General features: G+C 27.9%; 3 protein-coding genes across 3 annotated transcripts in view; all 3 read right to left on the minus strand.

Moving 5' to 3' along the window:
* Positions 1-2876, minus strand: part of LOC122244961 (uncharacterized) — a 70838-nt gene extending 67962 nt beyond the window's left edge. Inside the window, exon 1 of the mRNA XM_086536450.1 lies at positions 2747-2876. Within this exon, the coding sequence (XP_086392576.1) occupies positions 2747-2872 (126 nt within the window). The 5' untranslated portion in view covers positions 2873-2876. The remainder of the gene's footprint in view (positions 1-2746) is intronic.
* Positions 2877-2933: 57 nt separating this feature from the next.
* On the minus strand, positions 2934-7186 carry LOC122247310 (plasma kallikrein-like). Its single transcript, XM_086535820.1, has 9 exons — positions 7183-7186; positions 6700-7003; positions 5943-6128; positions 4426-4523; positions 4159-4309; positions 3881-4002; positions 3531-3628; positions 3289-3412; positions 2934-3202 (listed from the first exon to the last, which is right to left on the minus strand). Exons 1-9 carry the CDS (start codon positions 7184-7186, stop codon positions 2934-2936), a joined length of 1356 nt encoding a protein of 451 aa, XP_086391946.1.
* Positions 7187-7454: 268 nt separating this feature from the next.
* LOC147471998 (uncharacterized) overlaps positions 7455-20000 on the minus strand; it is a 30954-nt gene continuing 18408 nt past the window's right edge. The window contains exons 3-5 of the mRNA XM_086536451.1: positions 13831-13979; positions 12350-12501; positions 7455-7691 (exon numbers count right to left, since the gene is read on the minus strand). Coding sequence (XP_086392577.1) covers positions 7598-7691; positions 12350-12501; positions 13831-13979 — 395 coding nt within the window. The 3' untranslated portion in view covers positions 7455-7597. The remainder of the gene's footprint in view (positions 7692-12349; positions 12502-13830; positions 13980-20000) is intronic.

Raw genomic sequence — 20000 nt, forward strand, 5'->3', positions numbered from 1 at the left:
CTTATTGTTATTATTTTTTTTTTCTTTATTTATATATGTAACTTATATATATATATCTTCATTATCTATATTTATATTTGTTAATTGTTTATTTTTTATTATATATGTTATTTATATTTACTCTTATAATTATATATCGTATATTATATATTTTTATTATTTGTTTTTGTTATTTTTTTATATTTATATAATATATTTTTAATATTTATATATTTTTATCGTATATTTTTATATATATTGAATTTTTTATATTTTATTATATTTAAAATAGTTTATATAAGATAGATTTATTTATATAAATATTTAAGATTTATTTATAATGATTTATCAGATATTATATATATATATCTATATATTTATATTATAATTGATATATTTTTATTTATATTTATATATTTTAATATATTTTTATTAGTTAATTTTATATATTTATTTATATATTTATCATATTTTTATTCTTTTATATAATTTTTATATATTTATTATATATATATATTTTATCTTTATTTTTATTATGTATATCTTTTTATGTTTATATATATAATTTTATATTATTTATATATTATTTTATTTTATATATTCTATATAGCTTATATTTATTATATTTATATGTATATATATTTTTTTTTTTTATATACTATATTTAAATATATATATTTTTTTTTCTTTAGTTATATATTATTTATATTTATTTATTTTATATATTTGTTCTATTTATTTTTAGTATTATATATATTATTATATTATATTTATTTCTATATTTTTTAGTATTTATATCTATTACATATATATTTATTACATATATTATTATATTATATTATTTATTAAATTATATATATTACCTATATATTTGTACATATATTTTATATTTTTTACATTATATATTATATTTATTTACTATTTTATATTAAATTTATGTTTATTTCATTTATTATATTTTATTAACTGTTTTATTTATTTTTATATATATATTACAATATATATTTTGATATATCATTTATATTACATATATATATATTTACATTTTTATATATTTATAATATATTTTATATTATTCATTTATATATATGTACTTATTATCATTTATTTTAATCATATAATTTATTCCCATATATTTTTTTTACAGATATATTTTGCACTTATATATATTTTAAACTTATTTTTATTTTAACCTGATTTTTTTATTACATATACTTATTTATTACTATATTTTTTTTAACGTTATATATATTAATAGATTTATATTATCTCATATATTTTTTTGCTTTATATATATATTAATATATTAGATATTAATATATATATATTTAACTTATATATTAATTCTTATTTTTGTATTTATTGAATATATTCAATTTTTTCTATATAAAAAATTACTACTTTATATATATAGTACATTTTATATATTAATTTTTATTATAGTACATATAGATATATATAATATATATATATTTCTATTTTTATTTTAATATTTATTTATTAATTATGTTTAATTCTTTATATTTATTTTACTTGTGATTTTTATATTTACATTTATTGTTATTTTTCATATATTATATCTTCTCAATTTTATATATTTTATTTTTTATATTTTTATTTATAATTATATTAATCATAGTATATTTATAAACATATATATATTTTTTTAATTCAAATATTTTTTTATTACTATATATTTATTTACATAGATTATCATATTTCCTTATTATATATCTTACATTAGTATATATTTTTAAACATATTTATTTATTTACATATATATATATATATATTTATATATTACATTATTTTTATATTAGAATATATTTTTATTACTTATATATTCTATTAATATATTTAAAATTGTTCTTATTCTTATATATTAATAATTCTTTTATATTACTTATTATATATACATATTATTTTATATATATATAATTATTGTATATATATATTATATTTATATATTTTTATTTTTATAGATATATATTATATAATATATATTATATATGATATTAATATATCTTTTATTTATTATATATATACATTATATATTATTCATATATTATATTTATTTATTTTTATTTATATAGATATATTTTACTAACTATATATTTCATCATATATTATATATATATATATATATATATTATATATTATATATATATATATGTTAGTGAATCTGTACTTGATTGAAGGCGCACTGTATGTTGATACAATTCAATACACAAGAATCAGATTGTTGATTAACTCTTTAAAGACAAGGGTCACGAGCAGATTGAACATATGAGAGCGAGTCCCATGGATGACCAAAGTGCATAGAAAAAACTCAGTCATCGGCCTACCGTTTTCATCAAGAGAAACCTGAAGAACGCATTTTGCCAGATCAATGGTGATATAATTTTATTTAGCCAATCAATACCTGTAAATCCTGGCACAGTAGGGATTGGGAAAGGTACCAGGATGTGGAGTGGGTCTGTTTGATCTCGCCTCGTAGTCATAAGTCATAGTCCTAGCATAATGGTTGTAAGAACCATTATGCTAGGAAGGCTTTCCATGAGTGGGACATCAGTACACAGCCCTTCTAAAGTGCTGACGATGCACTTTATACAGAAATGGCTCCCTATACATCCTAGATAATGTACAGGAGGCAGATGGGAGAGACCAGAACAGTTTTGTTATTTTAACAGTCTCGATGCCGAATAGTGATCGAATCTTATATACTGCAACATTACAATAATTTTTACCTTTCATTGGATGTGCTTACACTAGAATCATGAGGGTCGGAGACAAGGCGCATGCACAGATGCTCATCTGAATTATCTTCACAGTCTTGTATCCCGTCACACAGCTTATCTTTATTCACACATGTCCCTGCTGGCGTGCACCACATTCCTGTACTTCTTTGATTGGGAGGATGGGATTTCAAGTTGCCAATTTGACAGGAGTCAACTTTACAAGCTATTGATACAATTAAGAATCGTAAATTGTAGATTTTTTCTATCACAAATCTGACCTTTGTCTTGAGCTGCACACTTGAGCTCATCTGAGAAATCTGGGCAATCGGGGTACCCATCACATAGGTACTCAGTTGCAGTGTGCATGAGACAGGTGCAGTTCATTTCATCAGACAAATCATTGCAGTCTATCTCTCGATCACACCTTTGGTTTGGAAAGTAGCATTCGTCGGAGGTAACACACGACGCCATGCCTTCTGGACATGCTGGAAGAAAGTCATGAGGATTACTTCTTGCCATTCAATATGGAGAGCTGAAATAAAAAACATTGTGTGAAAATACGAACACCCACGTTTTGTAAACTGTATTTTTACTGGAGGTGACAAAGGCAAAGATGACGATCTGTGAAACTGAAGGTCTGCAGTGCTGATATTCAGACCTCTATTGCACCTCTTCTGCACATCCCAGCAATCATTCTAAGCAAGGAATGCGATACATTAGGTTAATAGCCATACTCACAATCTGTTTGTTCCCTTCAAGCACTGATATTGTTCACGACTGCAATAATGCAATGTTCATCCTTGTTTCACCCACCCGTTCCCTACAGCGAGATGAGTGGAGACACGATCCAATTTTACGCCAGCACTTGTTTTTACACGTTTTTCGGGCTGCAACCATATGTGATGTGCCGCCTGTGGAAGCAACCGTGATTTTACCCGTCGATATTTACCGGGATTTTGACAGCCTATATTTTTCTTATCTGGACTATATATATCAAATTACAAATTTCCAATTCACTCCCATCATGTCGAAGAACAACTATGTACACTGCCTGTCAATCACATTGCATGTACTTTGTATGGAATTTTTAAAATGGTAAAAGTGAGTATATTACTCCCCCCCCCTTTATAAAATCAGATTAATCCCAAAGTATATGTACTTACTCATCGATCTCATGATCCAGTTGTAGTAAGTAGGTACTTTGGTATAAGCACCCGGATAACCCCTCCTTGCACAGCCGATACCGAACGATACCACACCATATAATTCCCAGGCCTTGTTTTTACTGACAAGAGCACATGAAGTAGTATTACAAAGATGCAGTTATGTATTTCTACAAAGAATGATTTCACTAAACTAGGAGTGGAAACCAAAGAATAAAATATCACCCCCAAGTTCTTTAAATAAATATATTCTCGAATTTACAATTCGTAAGAAATACCTTTTACACATCATTGGCCCTCCGGAGTCTCCCTGGCATGAATCCATTCCCCCTTGTTGGTACCCAGCGCACAAGAAATTCGAGTCAGGCACCCTGTAACTTTTTGGGCACTTGTCATGTAAGGGAACATCCACTGTCTGCAATTCGTTTGCTGAAATAAAAAAAAAATCATTGCATTTTATTATTTAATCACCATTTGATTTATTGTCTACAAACTATTTATAAGCAGATGTATTTATAAGCGAAAATGAGTATCGATTTACTTACGCAAGTTACCATTCTCCATAGTAACACCCCAACCTGCTACACTGCACATTCTTTGCGAAACCTCTCCACTTTGTGCTAAATCAACAGTTTGCACCCATCTGGGAATTATGAAAGCGACATGAATTTCAACCCTACCCAAATAAAGAATTAGAATGAACGAATGTTGCAATTTTCACATCACATTGTTTGTCTGATTAGAATCATAATTCTAATTCATACTGAAAAAAGTTGTATCAAACATTATGTAACACGCGCATGAAAAGAAACACGTATGCAAAGACTGACTTGGCATAGTTGCTATTGTCTTATTCTGCGTTTGAAGCCATTCTTCTAATGAGGAAGGACTAGTGACGAAGTGTGGCTCTTTCAAGGGAGCCAGCCCATGCGGCTCCGTTCACTCAAGAGCCGTCCCTCAAAGGACTTTTTCGGCTCATAAATATACAATTTCACACAAATTTATTATTGAAATTCCTTTTCTTTAGAAACAAACAAACAAAAAAAATGGTTTCATATGACATGCATTCCATAAACCTTTTTTCGTCCAACTCCTACAAACATTATCCATCAAAATTGGATAATGTATACAGTAACAAAAAATGAAACCTTGGGGAGAAATAAAATCGAAATCATATTTGTACGAGTAATTAATAAAGACAGAAAAACGTATTAATTAAAAACCCTAGATTAAATAAAAATGGTAGACACATTGCTAAATACCAAATATGCTAAAGTTCTGGCAAATTAGCATAAAATCTACTGCCTGCCTGTAAAGGGGCTAAGTCTAGTGAATATCATTATCATTATAACATCATTATTGAAATACACAGTAACGATGGAATGAAATGAGTCTAATTATGTAGCGCATTACACATCATACCATTCTCTCAAGTTTCATCATTTTACTAAGAAAAAGAGAAGTCGACTCGCATCGGCCACTTTAAAAAGCCGACTAGTCCACGAACGCCTTCACGAGAAGGGAGGGTTTGGTGGAAACATCTATGTACTAATGTACTAACTGTTACACTAAGATGCACAACTCGGCCATTTTTATGCATGTGTTTTTATGCATGAAAATAAGCTAGAATGTCGATTTATCTATTTGTTGAAATATTGGATGCTAATTACACGACTGCTTTTACAAGATTCCTTCGTAGGTCTCATCTGTAAAATAATTATTGTCAAGACAAATTGGATGGGGCTCCGAAAGGTGCGCGCGAGTGCGAGTGCATACTTGTACCAGGACTCATATGTTTTCGCCTATTTATATTCATAAATAAATCTAAAACACATGCACACGTTTGACTGCTGCAACCATGGTTCTGTAATACCTCAAATGTAATATTGATATAAAACGAAGAGATGTCTATGAATGGGATCATGAAGAATATATTGTCAGTCACTCCCTTGACATAACTAGCAATGCGATACGATTCCCGACATAGCAATGACTTTTTGCAACACCTCCAAATCATGACCACACATTTTACAGTGTGCCTTTGGATGTGGAAACTAGTCACCTGTTTAAGTGGAATGGTGTCGTTAGCTTGATCAACATGATGTCGTTGTCCGAGGAATACTGGTTGTACTCGGGATGGAACAAGGCATGGGACACTGTTGACGTTTGTTCGTAGGGCGACCACGACAATCGTCTTAACATGCCAGCTTGAACCTCGATCACTATCTTGTGCAAACTGCCTTTAATTCTGGAATGTTCTCACTGGTGAGTGCAGTTCGAAATAGCATTTATTTTCATTCAATATCAATCAATATGAAAGCATTATCAATAATTTACCCTTTTTAACAAGAGCGGCCAAACAAATAGATAACGAGGAAATGGTTAGAATTTATGAATACTCACTCCATTAGGTAGCACCTTACGCCGGATTTACACCATTAGCTATCAACTAATCTTGCTGTATGAACCTATTACTAGACTATAAACATCTTCAAGATGAGAATGATAAAACATTCATCTTTGCAGAAAACTTCAATTTACAGAGGCTCTTTATAGATCTGTTCTTTCGATTTTGAAACAGGCGTGTTATGGAATACGAAAGGTTGAAACTCAGTGATATCTTTCGCATCTAAGATGAGTTACAGCCGGCGCTTTCTTAAGCGGAGTTTGATTATCACGATCACACTTTCAATTACTAAAAGAAAATAGTTGGAACGATCTAGTTATTTAAAGCTAGTCATAAATCCGATAAAAAAAATATATATATATTCCAAAGACATTCTAGACACTTGATATACAGACACCATTGAAATACGTACGAGAATAAGCAATGGGCAGCTGTAAGTACCCACTCTGCGGTGATGATGCTCCCACCGCAAAAATGTTCCCCTCTATAGTTCATAGAAACGATGAAGGGCCATTCCTTCCTGTTAGCGGAGTCACCGCCTACTATCCGCGAGTCCATCTGACCCTGCTCTTTCTCCTGCTGGAGGAGCCTTTGGGACATTTGCTCCCAGTGAGCGTCCTCCTCTTGGCCCGCGTCCTGCTGTTGCGGGGCTGTGGGGTTCGGTTGCAGGGGTGCTGTGCGCGGGGAGATGTTTGCGCTCGAAGGGGCCTCCAACGCTAAAAGGAAAACATACAAAAAAACAACAACTCATTACAATGATGCTCATACAGAATATACAAACATGTCAGTGAATACTTGGAAGGGTTTGCTATTCTGCAATAAAATGAATTTGTACCGAAAAGTCATAAGTAAATGTGCAAAGTCAAGGCAATGATGATCGTCGGCGTTATCAAACACATTCGAGTTATATCTTTCTCCAAAATACTGCTGACAAGTCTATAATAACGTAAATACATTCGCAAGCATGAAGGGCAACAACTCTTATGGTAGAGTAGGTGCTGTATTTAGTCTCTTGTCAGTTAGTTATTCGCCGACCGAGTGCGTGGTCAGTCAGTGAGGAGAAACAAAAGATATCCAACAAATTCATAATGGTCGATTAATCTAAATTGACACCATACCTCGATAACCCATCTCGAGCATACTAAACAAATACCGTTTTTGCCGTACCTTCTCCGTCAGGAAGCGTCACGTCGTCGATTCCTGATGTGCCTGCGGGCAAGGCTCGCCCCACGCCACTCCAAGTAACCCACTAGGGAGTATGGGCTCCACTTGGCAGTGCTAAATCACAGCATGGGTCTCCAGCAAATGTCTCATGATTTCACGAAGATAGACGAATCAAAATTTTGATTTCTATTTATATACGAAGACTCTATATTTTTGAGAAGGACAGTTTCACGCCCGCATCTGTTTGAAAGAGTAAGAGGGTGAAAAATCAAATAGATTTATATCTGACTAAAAAAAACTGAATAAATGTGTATATATACAAACACTTATGTATATACAAACGTATATACACACATAGGTGTATATATACATATACATGTATACATATACAAGGTTTTTACATATACTATGTTTACGTATTACTGTATACATATACATGTTTACATTACATGTATACATATACTGGGCTTATCTCCCGTATACATGAATTTGAATACTTATACTTGTTTTATATACATAACTACAGGAGTCTTAGTGGATACATATACATGTTTATATACATATACATGTTTGTATACATATACATGTTTATATACATATACATGTTTGTATACATATACATGTTTATATACATATACATGTTTGTATACATATACATGTTTATATACATATACATGTTTATATACATATACATGTTTATATACATATACATGTTTATATACATATACATGTTTATATACATATACATGTTTATATACATATACATGTTTATATACATATACATGTTTATATACATATACATGTTTATATACAAGAGAATCATGTTGTATATAACATATACATGTTTTTATATTACGCATATACATGTTTATAATAGCATATACATCTATATTAGATGTAGCATGTTTAATATACACTATACATCTATATTAGGATTGTACATGTTTATATTGACATATACATCTATATAGATGAGACATGTTGGTATATAGAACATAAACATCTATATAGATGTACATGTTTATATACATATACATCTATATAGATGTACATGTTTATATACATATACATCTATATAGATGTACATGTTTATATACATATACATCTATATAGATGTACATGTTTATATACATATACATCTATATAGATGTACATGTTTATATACATATACATCTATATAGATGTACATGTTTATATACATATACATCTATATAGATGTACATGTAGTATAATACATATACATCTATGATAAGACGTATATGTAAGAGTAATACATATACATCTATATAGACGTATATGTTTATATACATATACATCTATATAGACGTATATGTTTATATACATATACATCTATATAGATGTAATATATATCATAACATCCTATAGTAGATGTATATGTATATATACATCTATATATAGTGAGTGTATCTGTATATATACATCTATAATAATGTATATGTATATATACATAGTATTCTTGATATCTGTATATATACATATATATGTAGATTGTATAGTATATGTAATATATATATTATATAGTTCATATATATAATATATATGTATAATGTATTAATATAAATGTATATGTATATTATATTATATGTTGACTGTTAGGTATTAATAGTAGAATGTAATACAATATATAGATATGTAAGATATATGTATACTCTATATATGTATATATAGTTTTGGGGTTTGTTATATATATATATATATAATGTATTGTAGATATTTTGTATATTAGTTTATATTTGTAGATGTATATGTATAAGTTTTATTATAGATGTTTTTATAATATGTATATGTATATATATATTGATATAAAGGTATATATATATGTAGATATTAGGTGAGAAGATAATTATGTATATAATATGATATATAGTAGATTTTGTATTAATTGTTTAGTGTGTATAGTTATTTTTATATATTATAATAAATCGATAGAGTATAGTATATATATATGTATATGTATATAATATAGATATATTATTTATGTATATTATATATATATGTATATGTAGTATATATCTAGTAAATATAGTATATAAAATAATATATATGATATATTATATTTATAGTATAGTATATTATATAGATAATATAGTATATTATATATAAATAGTATCTGTATATTATATATATATAACTATATTATATACACCCCAACTACACACACAACACACAAAACACCACATACACACACACACATACCCCACACCACCCATACACACCCCACACCCACACAACCACACACACACACCACCCACACACCCCACCCACACCACACACACACACACACACCACCCAACCCACCACACACAAACACACCCACACACACCCACCCACACAACCACACACCCAAACAAACACAAACACCACCCACACACAACACACAACATACACACACACAACACACCGCCCCACCACCCAACACACACCACACACAACACACACACCCCCCAAACCCACACAAAAAAAAACACACACACACACCACACACACCACTACACCACACACACCCAAACACACAACCACACTCTCCAACACACCCCACACCACAAAACAAACACACCCACACACACCATATACCAACACACACATTTTTCACACCCACACCCACCCACAAACACACACTCACACAAACACACAAACACCCCCCAAACACACACACAAACACCCCAACACACACAACCACCCACACACACACACACACCCACACACACACCCACACACACACCCTACACACAAATCACACACCACACACACCCAACACCCACACACACACACACCCACACACCCCCAAAAAACACACACACACACACACAAACACCAACCCACACAACCAACCACACAACAACACAACACCCCAACACACACACTCCCCAAACACACACACACACCCACACACACACCCAAACACACACACACACACACACACACACACCAAAACACACACACACCAAACACCCACCACAAACACACACCTCACACACACCCACACACCCAACACACAACACACACACACCCACACACACACACACACCCCAACACACACACACCAACACACAACACACACACCCAAACCCACACACACACACACACACATCACCACACCACACAACCAAACTCACACATACACACACACACACCACACCCACAACACACACACACACAACACAAACCACACACACACCACCCAAACACACCACACACACACACACACACCCAACACACAAACAAACCACAACAAAACACACACACACCCCCCCACACACAAACACACACACACACACACACACATACACACACACACACACACCAACCACCACAAACCACAAACACACAAAAAACACTCACACACCACACACACCCCCACACACCCACACACACACAAAAAACACACACACACCAAACCACACACACCCACAACACACACCCACACCCACACCAANACACACACACACACACCAAACACACACCCACACCAAACACACACACACACACCAAACACACACAACACACACACCACACACACACCCAACACCCACACAAACACACACACACACACACACACACACCCACCACACACACACACACCCACACACACCCAAACCCACACACACACACCAACACACCACAAACACACACCCCCACCAAACACACACCAAACACACAACACACACACCCACACACACAACACACACACAACACACACCCACAACACACATACCACACACACACAAAAACACAACACACACACACAGACAACACACACACACCCACAACCACACACACACACACACACACACCCCCACACACACACACACACCCCCACACAACCCACACACACCCCCACACACCCACACCCCACACCCACACCCACCCACCCACACACCACAACACCCACACACCCACACCCACACCCAAACAACACACACCCAACACAAAACCACCACACACCACACACCAACACACACCCACACACACCCACACACATACACACACACAAACACACCCCCAACACCCCAACACACCCACACAACACCCACCCCCACCCAACACCCACCACACCCACCACAACCACACCCACCCCACACACACACCACCCACACACACACACAACACACAACACCTCACAAACACACACCCATACACACACCACAACAACCACAACCCACACATCCACACCCAACCCAACATCCACACACACCACACCACTCACACACCCACAAACCCACACACAAACACACACCACTCTATAATGTAATATACATATACATATATATGTATAATACATATACATATATATGTATATATTCATATACATATATATGTATATATTCATATACATATATATGTATATATTCATATACATATATATGTATATATTCATATACATATATATGTATATATTCATATACATACATATGTATATATTCATATACATACATATGTATATATTCATATACATCTATATGTATATATTCATATACATCTATATGTATATATTCATGTACATCTATATGTATATATTCATATACATCTATATGTATATATTCATATACATCTATATGTATATATACAGTACACATACATTGATAGGTTTAAAAAGGTATTTTGAAATATCTTTTATCAATCAAATAAATGTCCTTGTACCAAAAGAAATTCCTAAAATTATTTTGAAGTAAAAGTTCGGACACACTTAAATACAAAACAGCTTTGATGGGTTTATAAACAAGGACGAGACTATTATAATGTTAGAGTTATCCCTATATATTATTTTGTTTTTTCACAGAAAACGATTTTTTTGGGAGGACCGCGTTATTCTCTTCTTTGCAACTGTGTAAACATTCTTATTTTATGTAAAAAATGTTAATTATTATTAAACGTACCTCTTTTCCCCAGCTATATCTTTACAAAGGTCCTTGAGCATTACTATAAGTATTCTGTATCCGCCGCTTGTAAATTTTTCAAAACATACGTTGCGCCATTTGCCCTCTCTCTTCATTTGGATAAATCCTTTGCGACGAATGGGCTCGTACTCCTGTAGAATAAGAACTTTCTCTTACTTGTCAAGTTATCTGATATTCATTAATTATAACCAAAAACATTTGTTTTATATAATTTTGTGTATCACAGGGCTTCAGCTTTGCTGTATGCAAGATTAAGAACAGTTACAATGATACCAAACTGCACCGACTATTTTACTTAAATTCTATAATTTCGATGCAAATATGAAATATGAAGCAGTAAATATAACCTGTATTATGCTGTTCATATAACCATTTTCTCGTTTCCTTTCAACATTTCCGAAGGCGCCTTTGCTGTAGCATTTTTGATATTAGATATGAAACTACAATAAGGGCTAGCAATAAGAAATTCAGTTCCATATTATATGTTGAAGTTTACAGATTCGTTCTAGAGAAGTTGGTCTCTCTCTCCTGTGTATATTCATATCATCAGCCACAAATACATACGAAGGGAAATATATGCATGGGTAAAACTAGTTTTTTTTTTAATTGTTTTTACATTTTGTTCAAATATATAAATTTCACGTGCAAAAAAAAAAAAAAAAAATAGCTAAAACAAATTCAAAGAAATTAAAATAAGAAAATTATACAAAATCGAGTTTGGTTTGTGAACGATTGTGCATTACTGCCTAAAGAAATCTTATTCTCCGCCCGTGAATGGTCTCGGTATAATGTAAAGAAAAGATCACCGAAACGGAAGAGATCGTTATCATAGACATCAGAAATTAAGACGAATGATACTTAACCATCGCTTTGAAGAATATTTCTAAGATCACAGCATTCTGCCATTATGATTTCGACAAGACAATACAACTTACTAAGAATTATCCTCAAGCTGGCCTTTTCCACTAAAGAATGATAGTAGCCAATTTAGGAACGCGAATGTATGGCTATATTGATTATGGCATTTTATTACGTAATAGACAGCAGAAATATCAAAGGTTTTCGTGAAAACCGATGTATCAAATAACACCGGATATTTCAGAACTATCCACAAGTATGCTGTCGCAGCCCCGAAGGTGAATACCACAGCATGTATACATTAGAAGGCGAGCATTATGAAAAAAATAACACACACATAATGGTATACAAAAATATCTGACTAATCGACTTTCCGAATAATTGGTACGTTCTCCCATGACAAAGAGGGAGAGGATATGGCCAGCAAATATTCCTCATTCCATTCAACTCCGCTCCAAAACAAAACGTGGCGTTTGAGTTTTACTATATAAATCAGCCAAACGTGGTACACAGACGACGACGCTAACCATTGCGAACTAAATATTTGACACACTAAGAGGCTACTTAGGAGGAAGAAAAAACAACAACAAAAAAACACCAACATTGAAGTTTCCGGGGTCAGGGATCAACCGGCCACACAGGTGTTCATCGCTGCCATCGTCGCAGTCACGACGACCGTCGCACACACGAGACTCGGAGAGGCACTGAGGTCGACCATAGCTGGCACACAAGAATTCCATTCCATGACAAGCTAAAAGAAAAATGATTAACAAGCATGATTAAAAATTATGTATGTGTATAATTCCGCAGTCAAACGTTCATAAATATTTTACACACATTTCACTTACATCAATATCAATATATATATATACATATAATCACACATATATACATGTATACATGTATATATATATATTCCTATATATATATATATATTCCTATATATAAATAATATATTATAATATAATATTTAATTGAATATATATAAAAATATATAATTTAAATATAGAATAATAAATAAATAAATAATTAATAATATAATAAAAATTTAATTAAATTATAGATTAAAATATAATAAAGTAAATATTTAAAATTTATTAAGGATAATAAATAAATATATAATATTAATAATAATATTAATTTATAATTAAAAAATATCTAAAATAAAAAAATAATTATAGAATTAAATATTAATTAAAAATAAATTACAATTTTATAATTATTTTAACATTTAAATATTCAATAAATAATATATATAAAATTAAAGTATATATATAAATAAATATATAATATAAAATAATATATATTATATTATTAAATAAAAAAAAAATATAAATAAGAGAAAAAAAAAATTAGATAAAATATATATAAATTTTATTATTATATTATTTAATAATAAAATTTAATTAATATTAAACAATTTTTATAATATAATATATTATAAAATTTATATAAATATATATTACATATAAATATTAATATAAATTATTATAATAAATATAAATATATAATTTTAAAATAATAATTAATAGATTATATATAAATATAAATATAGAAGATAATATATTATTAATATTAATATAATAAAATTTAATTAAATATTAATAAATTATATTTTATAATTTATAAATAAATATTAAAATAAAATATAAAATTATTTTTATATAATAAATAAATAAAATATTGAAATAATATATTATTAAATAATTAATATATATTATTAAAAATTAATTAATAATTAAAGTATATATTAGAAAAATAATAAAAATATTAAATTATAAATACAAATTATAAAAAATATAATAATATAAAATATAATAATATATTCTATTATTATAAAAATTAAAATCATAATAAAGATGTATAATATTATTAAACTATTATATAAATGATTAAAAAAATATTTCATTAATAATATTTTATTCATTATTATAATTAAATAATTATTAAAAAGAATAAAAATAAATATTTTATTTAATAATATAATAAATAAAATATAATATAATAGATATAATATTCATTTTAAATATAATATTATAATTATAATTATATAGAAATATATATTAATTTTTTTTCAAATTATATAAAATATATTCTTATAAATATATTAATGATTATAAATAAATAAAATATTATTTATATAAAATTAATAAAATTTAATTATATAAAATATAAAATTTTAATTAATGATATTTTAAAATACATATTAAATAATAGAATTTTATAGATAATTATTAAGACAAAAAAATTAAAATATAAAATTAATAAAAAAATAATTAGTTTATTAAAATATAATAAATATATATATTATAAAATTAAAATAGTATAAAATTAATTAAATTTATAAAAAAAAATATATATTATGATAATATATATATATAATAATATAAAAAATTATTATAAAATTAATATAATAATTTATAATAATTATATCTAAGATAAATTAAATATATTATTATGAAAACATAATTTATAATATTATAATAAATAATATATTATAATTATTGAATATATAGTTTATAAATATATATAAAATTTAAAACATAAATTAAAAATTAATATTTAAAATTATATATAATTTATAATTATTAAATATTAAAAAAAGTATTAAATATTTATATTTATATATTATAATTAATTATTATATATAAAAAATCATTTAATAAAAATTATATAAATAATAAATATATTATATTAGAATGTATTAAATATTAATTTAATAAATTAATTATATTTAAATAAAAATAAATTATATAATATTATATATTAATAGATATAATATATATTATAATAATATAATATAATTAAAATAAAAAATAATTATATATAATTATCAAATAAATAATTATAAATATAAAATAATAAATATATTAAATTTATTAAAAATTATTAAATAATAAATATTTAGATATATATTATATAAATTATATTATTAATAAAAATAATAATATAATTATTAATAATATAAATTATATAATATAAAATATAGTATTAAATTTATATAAATAGAATTTATTTAATAATAAAAATTAAAATATTATTTATAATGAATTATATTTAATAAAATTAAAAAAAAAATTTAATTATAATTGATAATAAAATATTATATATAAATATTTATTAATTTTAAATATATATATTAATAATAAAAAAATTAATATATTAAAAAAATTAAAAATTATATTAATATTAAGAATAAGATAAATTATTAGTAAATAATAAATAATAAATAACTATTATTAATATGAAATAATAATATAAAATAAATAAATGTAATAAAGATTAATATTATAAAATAAAAATAAATATTATAATATTAAATAATTTTAAAATTAAAATAAAATATTATTATCCTATAAATATATTAAATTATATATAAAATTATAATATGTAGTAATATTAATTAATTTAATTGTATTAATATATATATAATATTAAATAATTAATAAAAAATTACTATTTTTTTAAAATAAAATATAATAGATTTATATTAAAAATTTAATAAAGATATATTAAATATTAATATATATAATTAAATAATTTATTTGTTTATAAATATTATAATATATATATAAATATAATATTAATAATATAATTAATATAGTATATATAAAATTAAAAAGGAAATATAATAATATAATTATTATATAAAATAAAAAAAATAAAATTAATATATATAATTATTTAATTTAAAAATTAAATTATTAATATATTAAAAAAAATATATAAATAAATTAAAATATATATAATAAATATTAATTATTTTTAATAAATATAATAAATATAGATATAATAAATATATTATATATAATTATTTATTAAATATTATATATAATAAATTAATTATTCTATAATATAATAATAAATTTAAAAATAATTAATTAATAATAAAGATATTATATTAATTTATATAATAATTATAAATATATTAATAAAAAAAAAATTAAATATTAATAAATAATAATTATAATATTATCATAATTAATATATAAGTTAAAATATTAAAAAATTAAATATTATAATTATTAAAAAATTATTAATATAAATATAATTTATAATTAAAAGATTTAATATATATATTAAAATTAAATAATTTAAATTATTATAATAATTAATAAAAAAATTAATTATATAATAATTTTATTTATTATAATAAATTATATAATATAAAATTTAATATAACAATATAAATAAAAAAAATAATAATATATAATATTAAAATAAGAAATTAAAAAATAATTTTGTAATATAATATTATAATATAAATATTATTATTATAAAATATTAAAATAAAAATATATATTTAATCAAATTATTTATTATTAAAATCAAATTAAAGAAAATATAATAATATTAATAATTTTATAATTTTAAAAAATAATTAATAATTATTAAATTTTAATAATATATAAAAATATATAAAAAATTAAATTATTAAATATATTAATTGTTAAAAATATATTTTAAATTAATTATATAAATTATAATAAATATCATAATTCAAAATTAATATTAATAAATTAAAAATAAAATTAATATAAAAATTAATAATATATACAATATTTAATAAAATTAATAAAATTAAATATTATATATAACAAATATATAAAATATATAAAATAATAAAATATTTAATTAAATATTATAAAAATAATATAATATTAAAAATAAATATATATAAAATTATAAATATAATATTAAATAAAATATATAAATTAAAGAAATAATATATAATAATAATATTAAAATAATTATTAAAAAATTAACTATTTGATATATAATAAAAAAAATATTATAATAAATATAAATATAATTAAAAAAATATAAAAAATTTTATAAATATATATAATAATATATATTAAATATATAATTTATTATTTAATTAATAATATTATTATTTTAATTCATAATAATAATTAAAAAATATATATAATAATTAAATTTAAAAAATATATATATAAATTTTATAAATTAAATATTATAAAATATTAATATAAAAATTATAAATTTATATATACAAATATATTAATTATATAATAATTAAAATAAAATAATATATTAATAACTAATATTTAAATTTAAAAATATAAAATATATAAATTATTAAATAAATTAAACAAATAATAATAAAACTATCTTTTAATTAATATAATTCAATATATACATATTAATCCCCCCACTATAACTAAAACCATACACAAAACAACCTAACTTCAAACCCCCCCCCCCCACACCAACCCACCCCCCCCCCACACATTCCTCCCCACAACGCCCCAACACAAACCACCACCCCCACACAATCGTCGACAACCACCACACACAACAAACCACCCACACCCCCCCCACCACACCACCCCCATTTCGACACACACTCCCACAACCCGTCCCCCCATACATACAAAACAAAAAAACAAAAAAACAACAAACAAACCCCCCCCCCCCCCACTCCCCCACCCAACCCCCCAACACAAAAAAACAAAAACCCCCCCCACCCCACACACCCCCCACCCCCCCAACAACACACCTGATACCCCAAAAAAACACCACCAACATTATACATAATTAATAAAATTACATATAGAGACCTCTCTACTCGTCAGTGTCTACCACGCGTCATCACTCAACAGACCGTAGTGACCCCATATACTCAATTCACTAATACTCACAACCACACACCAAACACACCAACCCCCACAAACCAACTAAAAGACCAACACAAACCCCCAACCACCACCCCCCAACAACCACCCACCCACAAAACCCCACACCACAAACCCACACCCCTCAAACACACCACAACCCCAACACCCACCCCAAACCACCCACCCAACACAACACACCACCAACACCCAACCACCACACCCACACCCACAACCCCCACAACCCACACCACACAACAACACAACCCCACCCCACCCACACACACAAACAAACCACAAACAACAACAAACCCCCCCCACCCCACCCACAACCCACACACCCCAACCCCCCCAAAACCCCCCCCCCCTCCACACCACCCCCCCAAAACCCACACCAACCACACACCCACCCACACAACCACACCACCCACCCCCCACCAAACCACACACAAAACCCCCACACAACCAACAACACACCACAACCCCACCACACACCCACCCAACCCCACACACACACCACACACAACCCACCACACCCCACACCCCCCCACCAAACCCCCACCACACCCAAAACCACCACCCAACACCACCCCACACCCCCCACCAAACACACAAAAACCCCCACCCCCACACACCACACCACCCCCACCCCCCCTACCCCACAACCACCCCACCCCACCCCAACACCACCCCCACCCCCCCACCACCCCACCCCATCCCTCACCCCAAGCCACCCCAACCCCCACCCACCACCCACAACACCCCCCAAAACCCACACAAACACCCAAACACAAAACTACATCCCACCCCACAAAAAAACCCACAAACCACCACACCCCCCCCAAAACCCACCCCCAACAAACCCACAACCCCCCCCAACAAACCCCCCCAAAAACACCACACCCAACTACCCCCCCCCCACCCCCCACACCCCCACCCCCCCACCAACCAACAAAACACCAACACACAAAAAAACCCCACCAAAACCAACAAAAAAAAAACCCACACCCCCCCACAACCCAAAAACCCCAAACAAAAAAAAATAAACAAAAAAACAAACACACAAAACAACAACAAAAAAAAACACACAACCCCACACACCCCCCCCACACACCAAACAAATCAATTCTCTT

This window comes from Penaeus japonicus, unplaced genomic scaffold, assembly GCF_977035675.1.
Source record: "Penaeus japonicus unplaced genomic scaffold, GWHDUDI00000001_assembly GWHDUDI00000004, whole genome shotgun sequence".
Lineage (NCBI taxonomy): Eukaryota > Metazoa > Arthropoda > Malacostraca > Decapoda > Penaeidae > Penaeus > Penaeus japonicus.

Bases quoted from the DNA above. Each gene is read 5' to 3' on its own strand.
- LOC122247310 (XM_086535820.1), bottom strand. The intron at 6,129-6,699 runs GTACGTATTTCA...AGAACATTCCAG, and splicing joins GCTGCCCATTGCTTATTCTC to AATTAAAGGCAGTTTGCACA. The intron at 4,003-4,158 runs GTATTTCTTACG...TGCTCTTGTCAG, and splicing joins GGGCCAATGATGTGTAAAAG to TAAAAACAAGGCCTGGGAAT.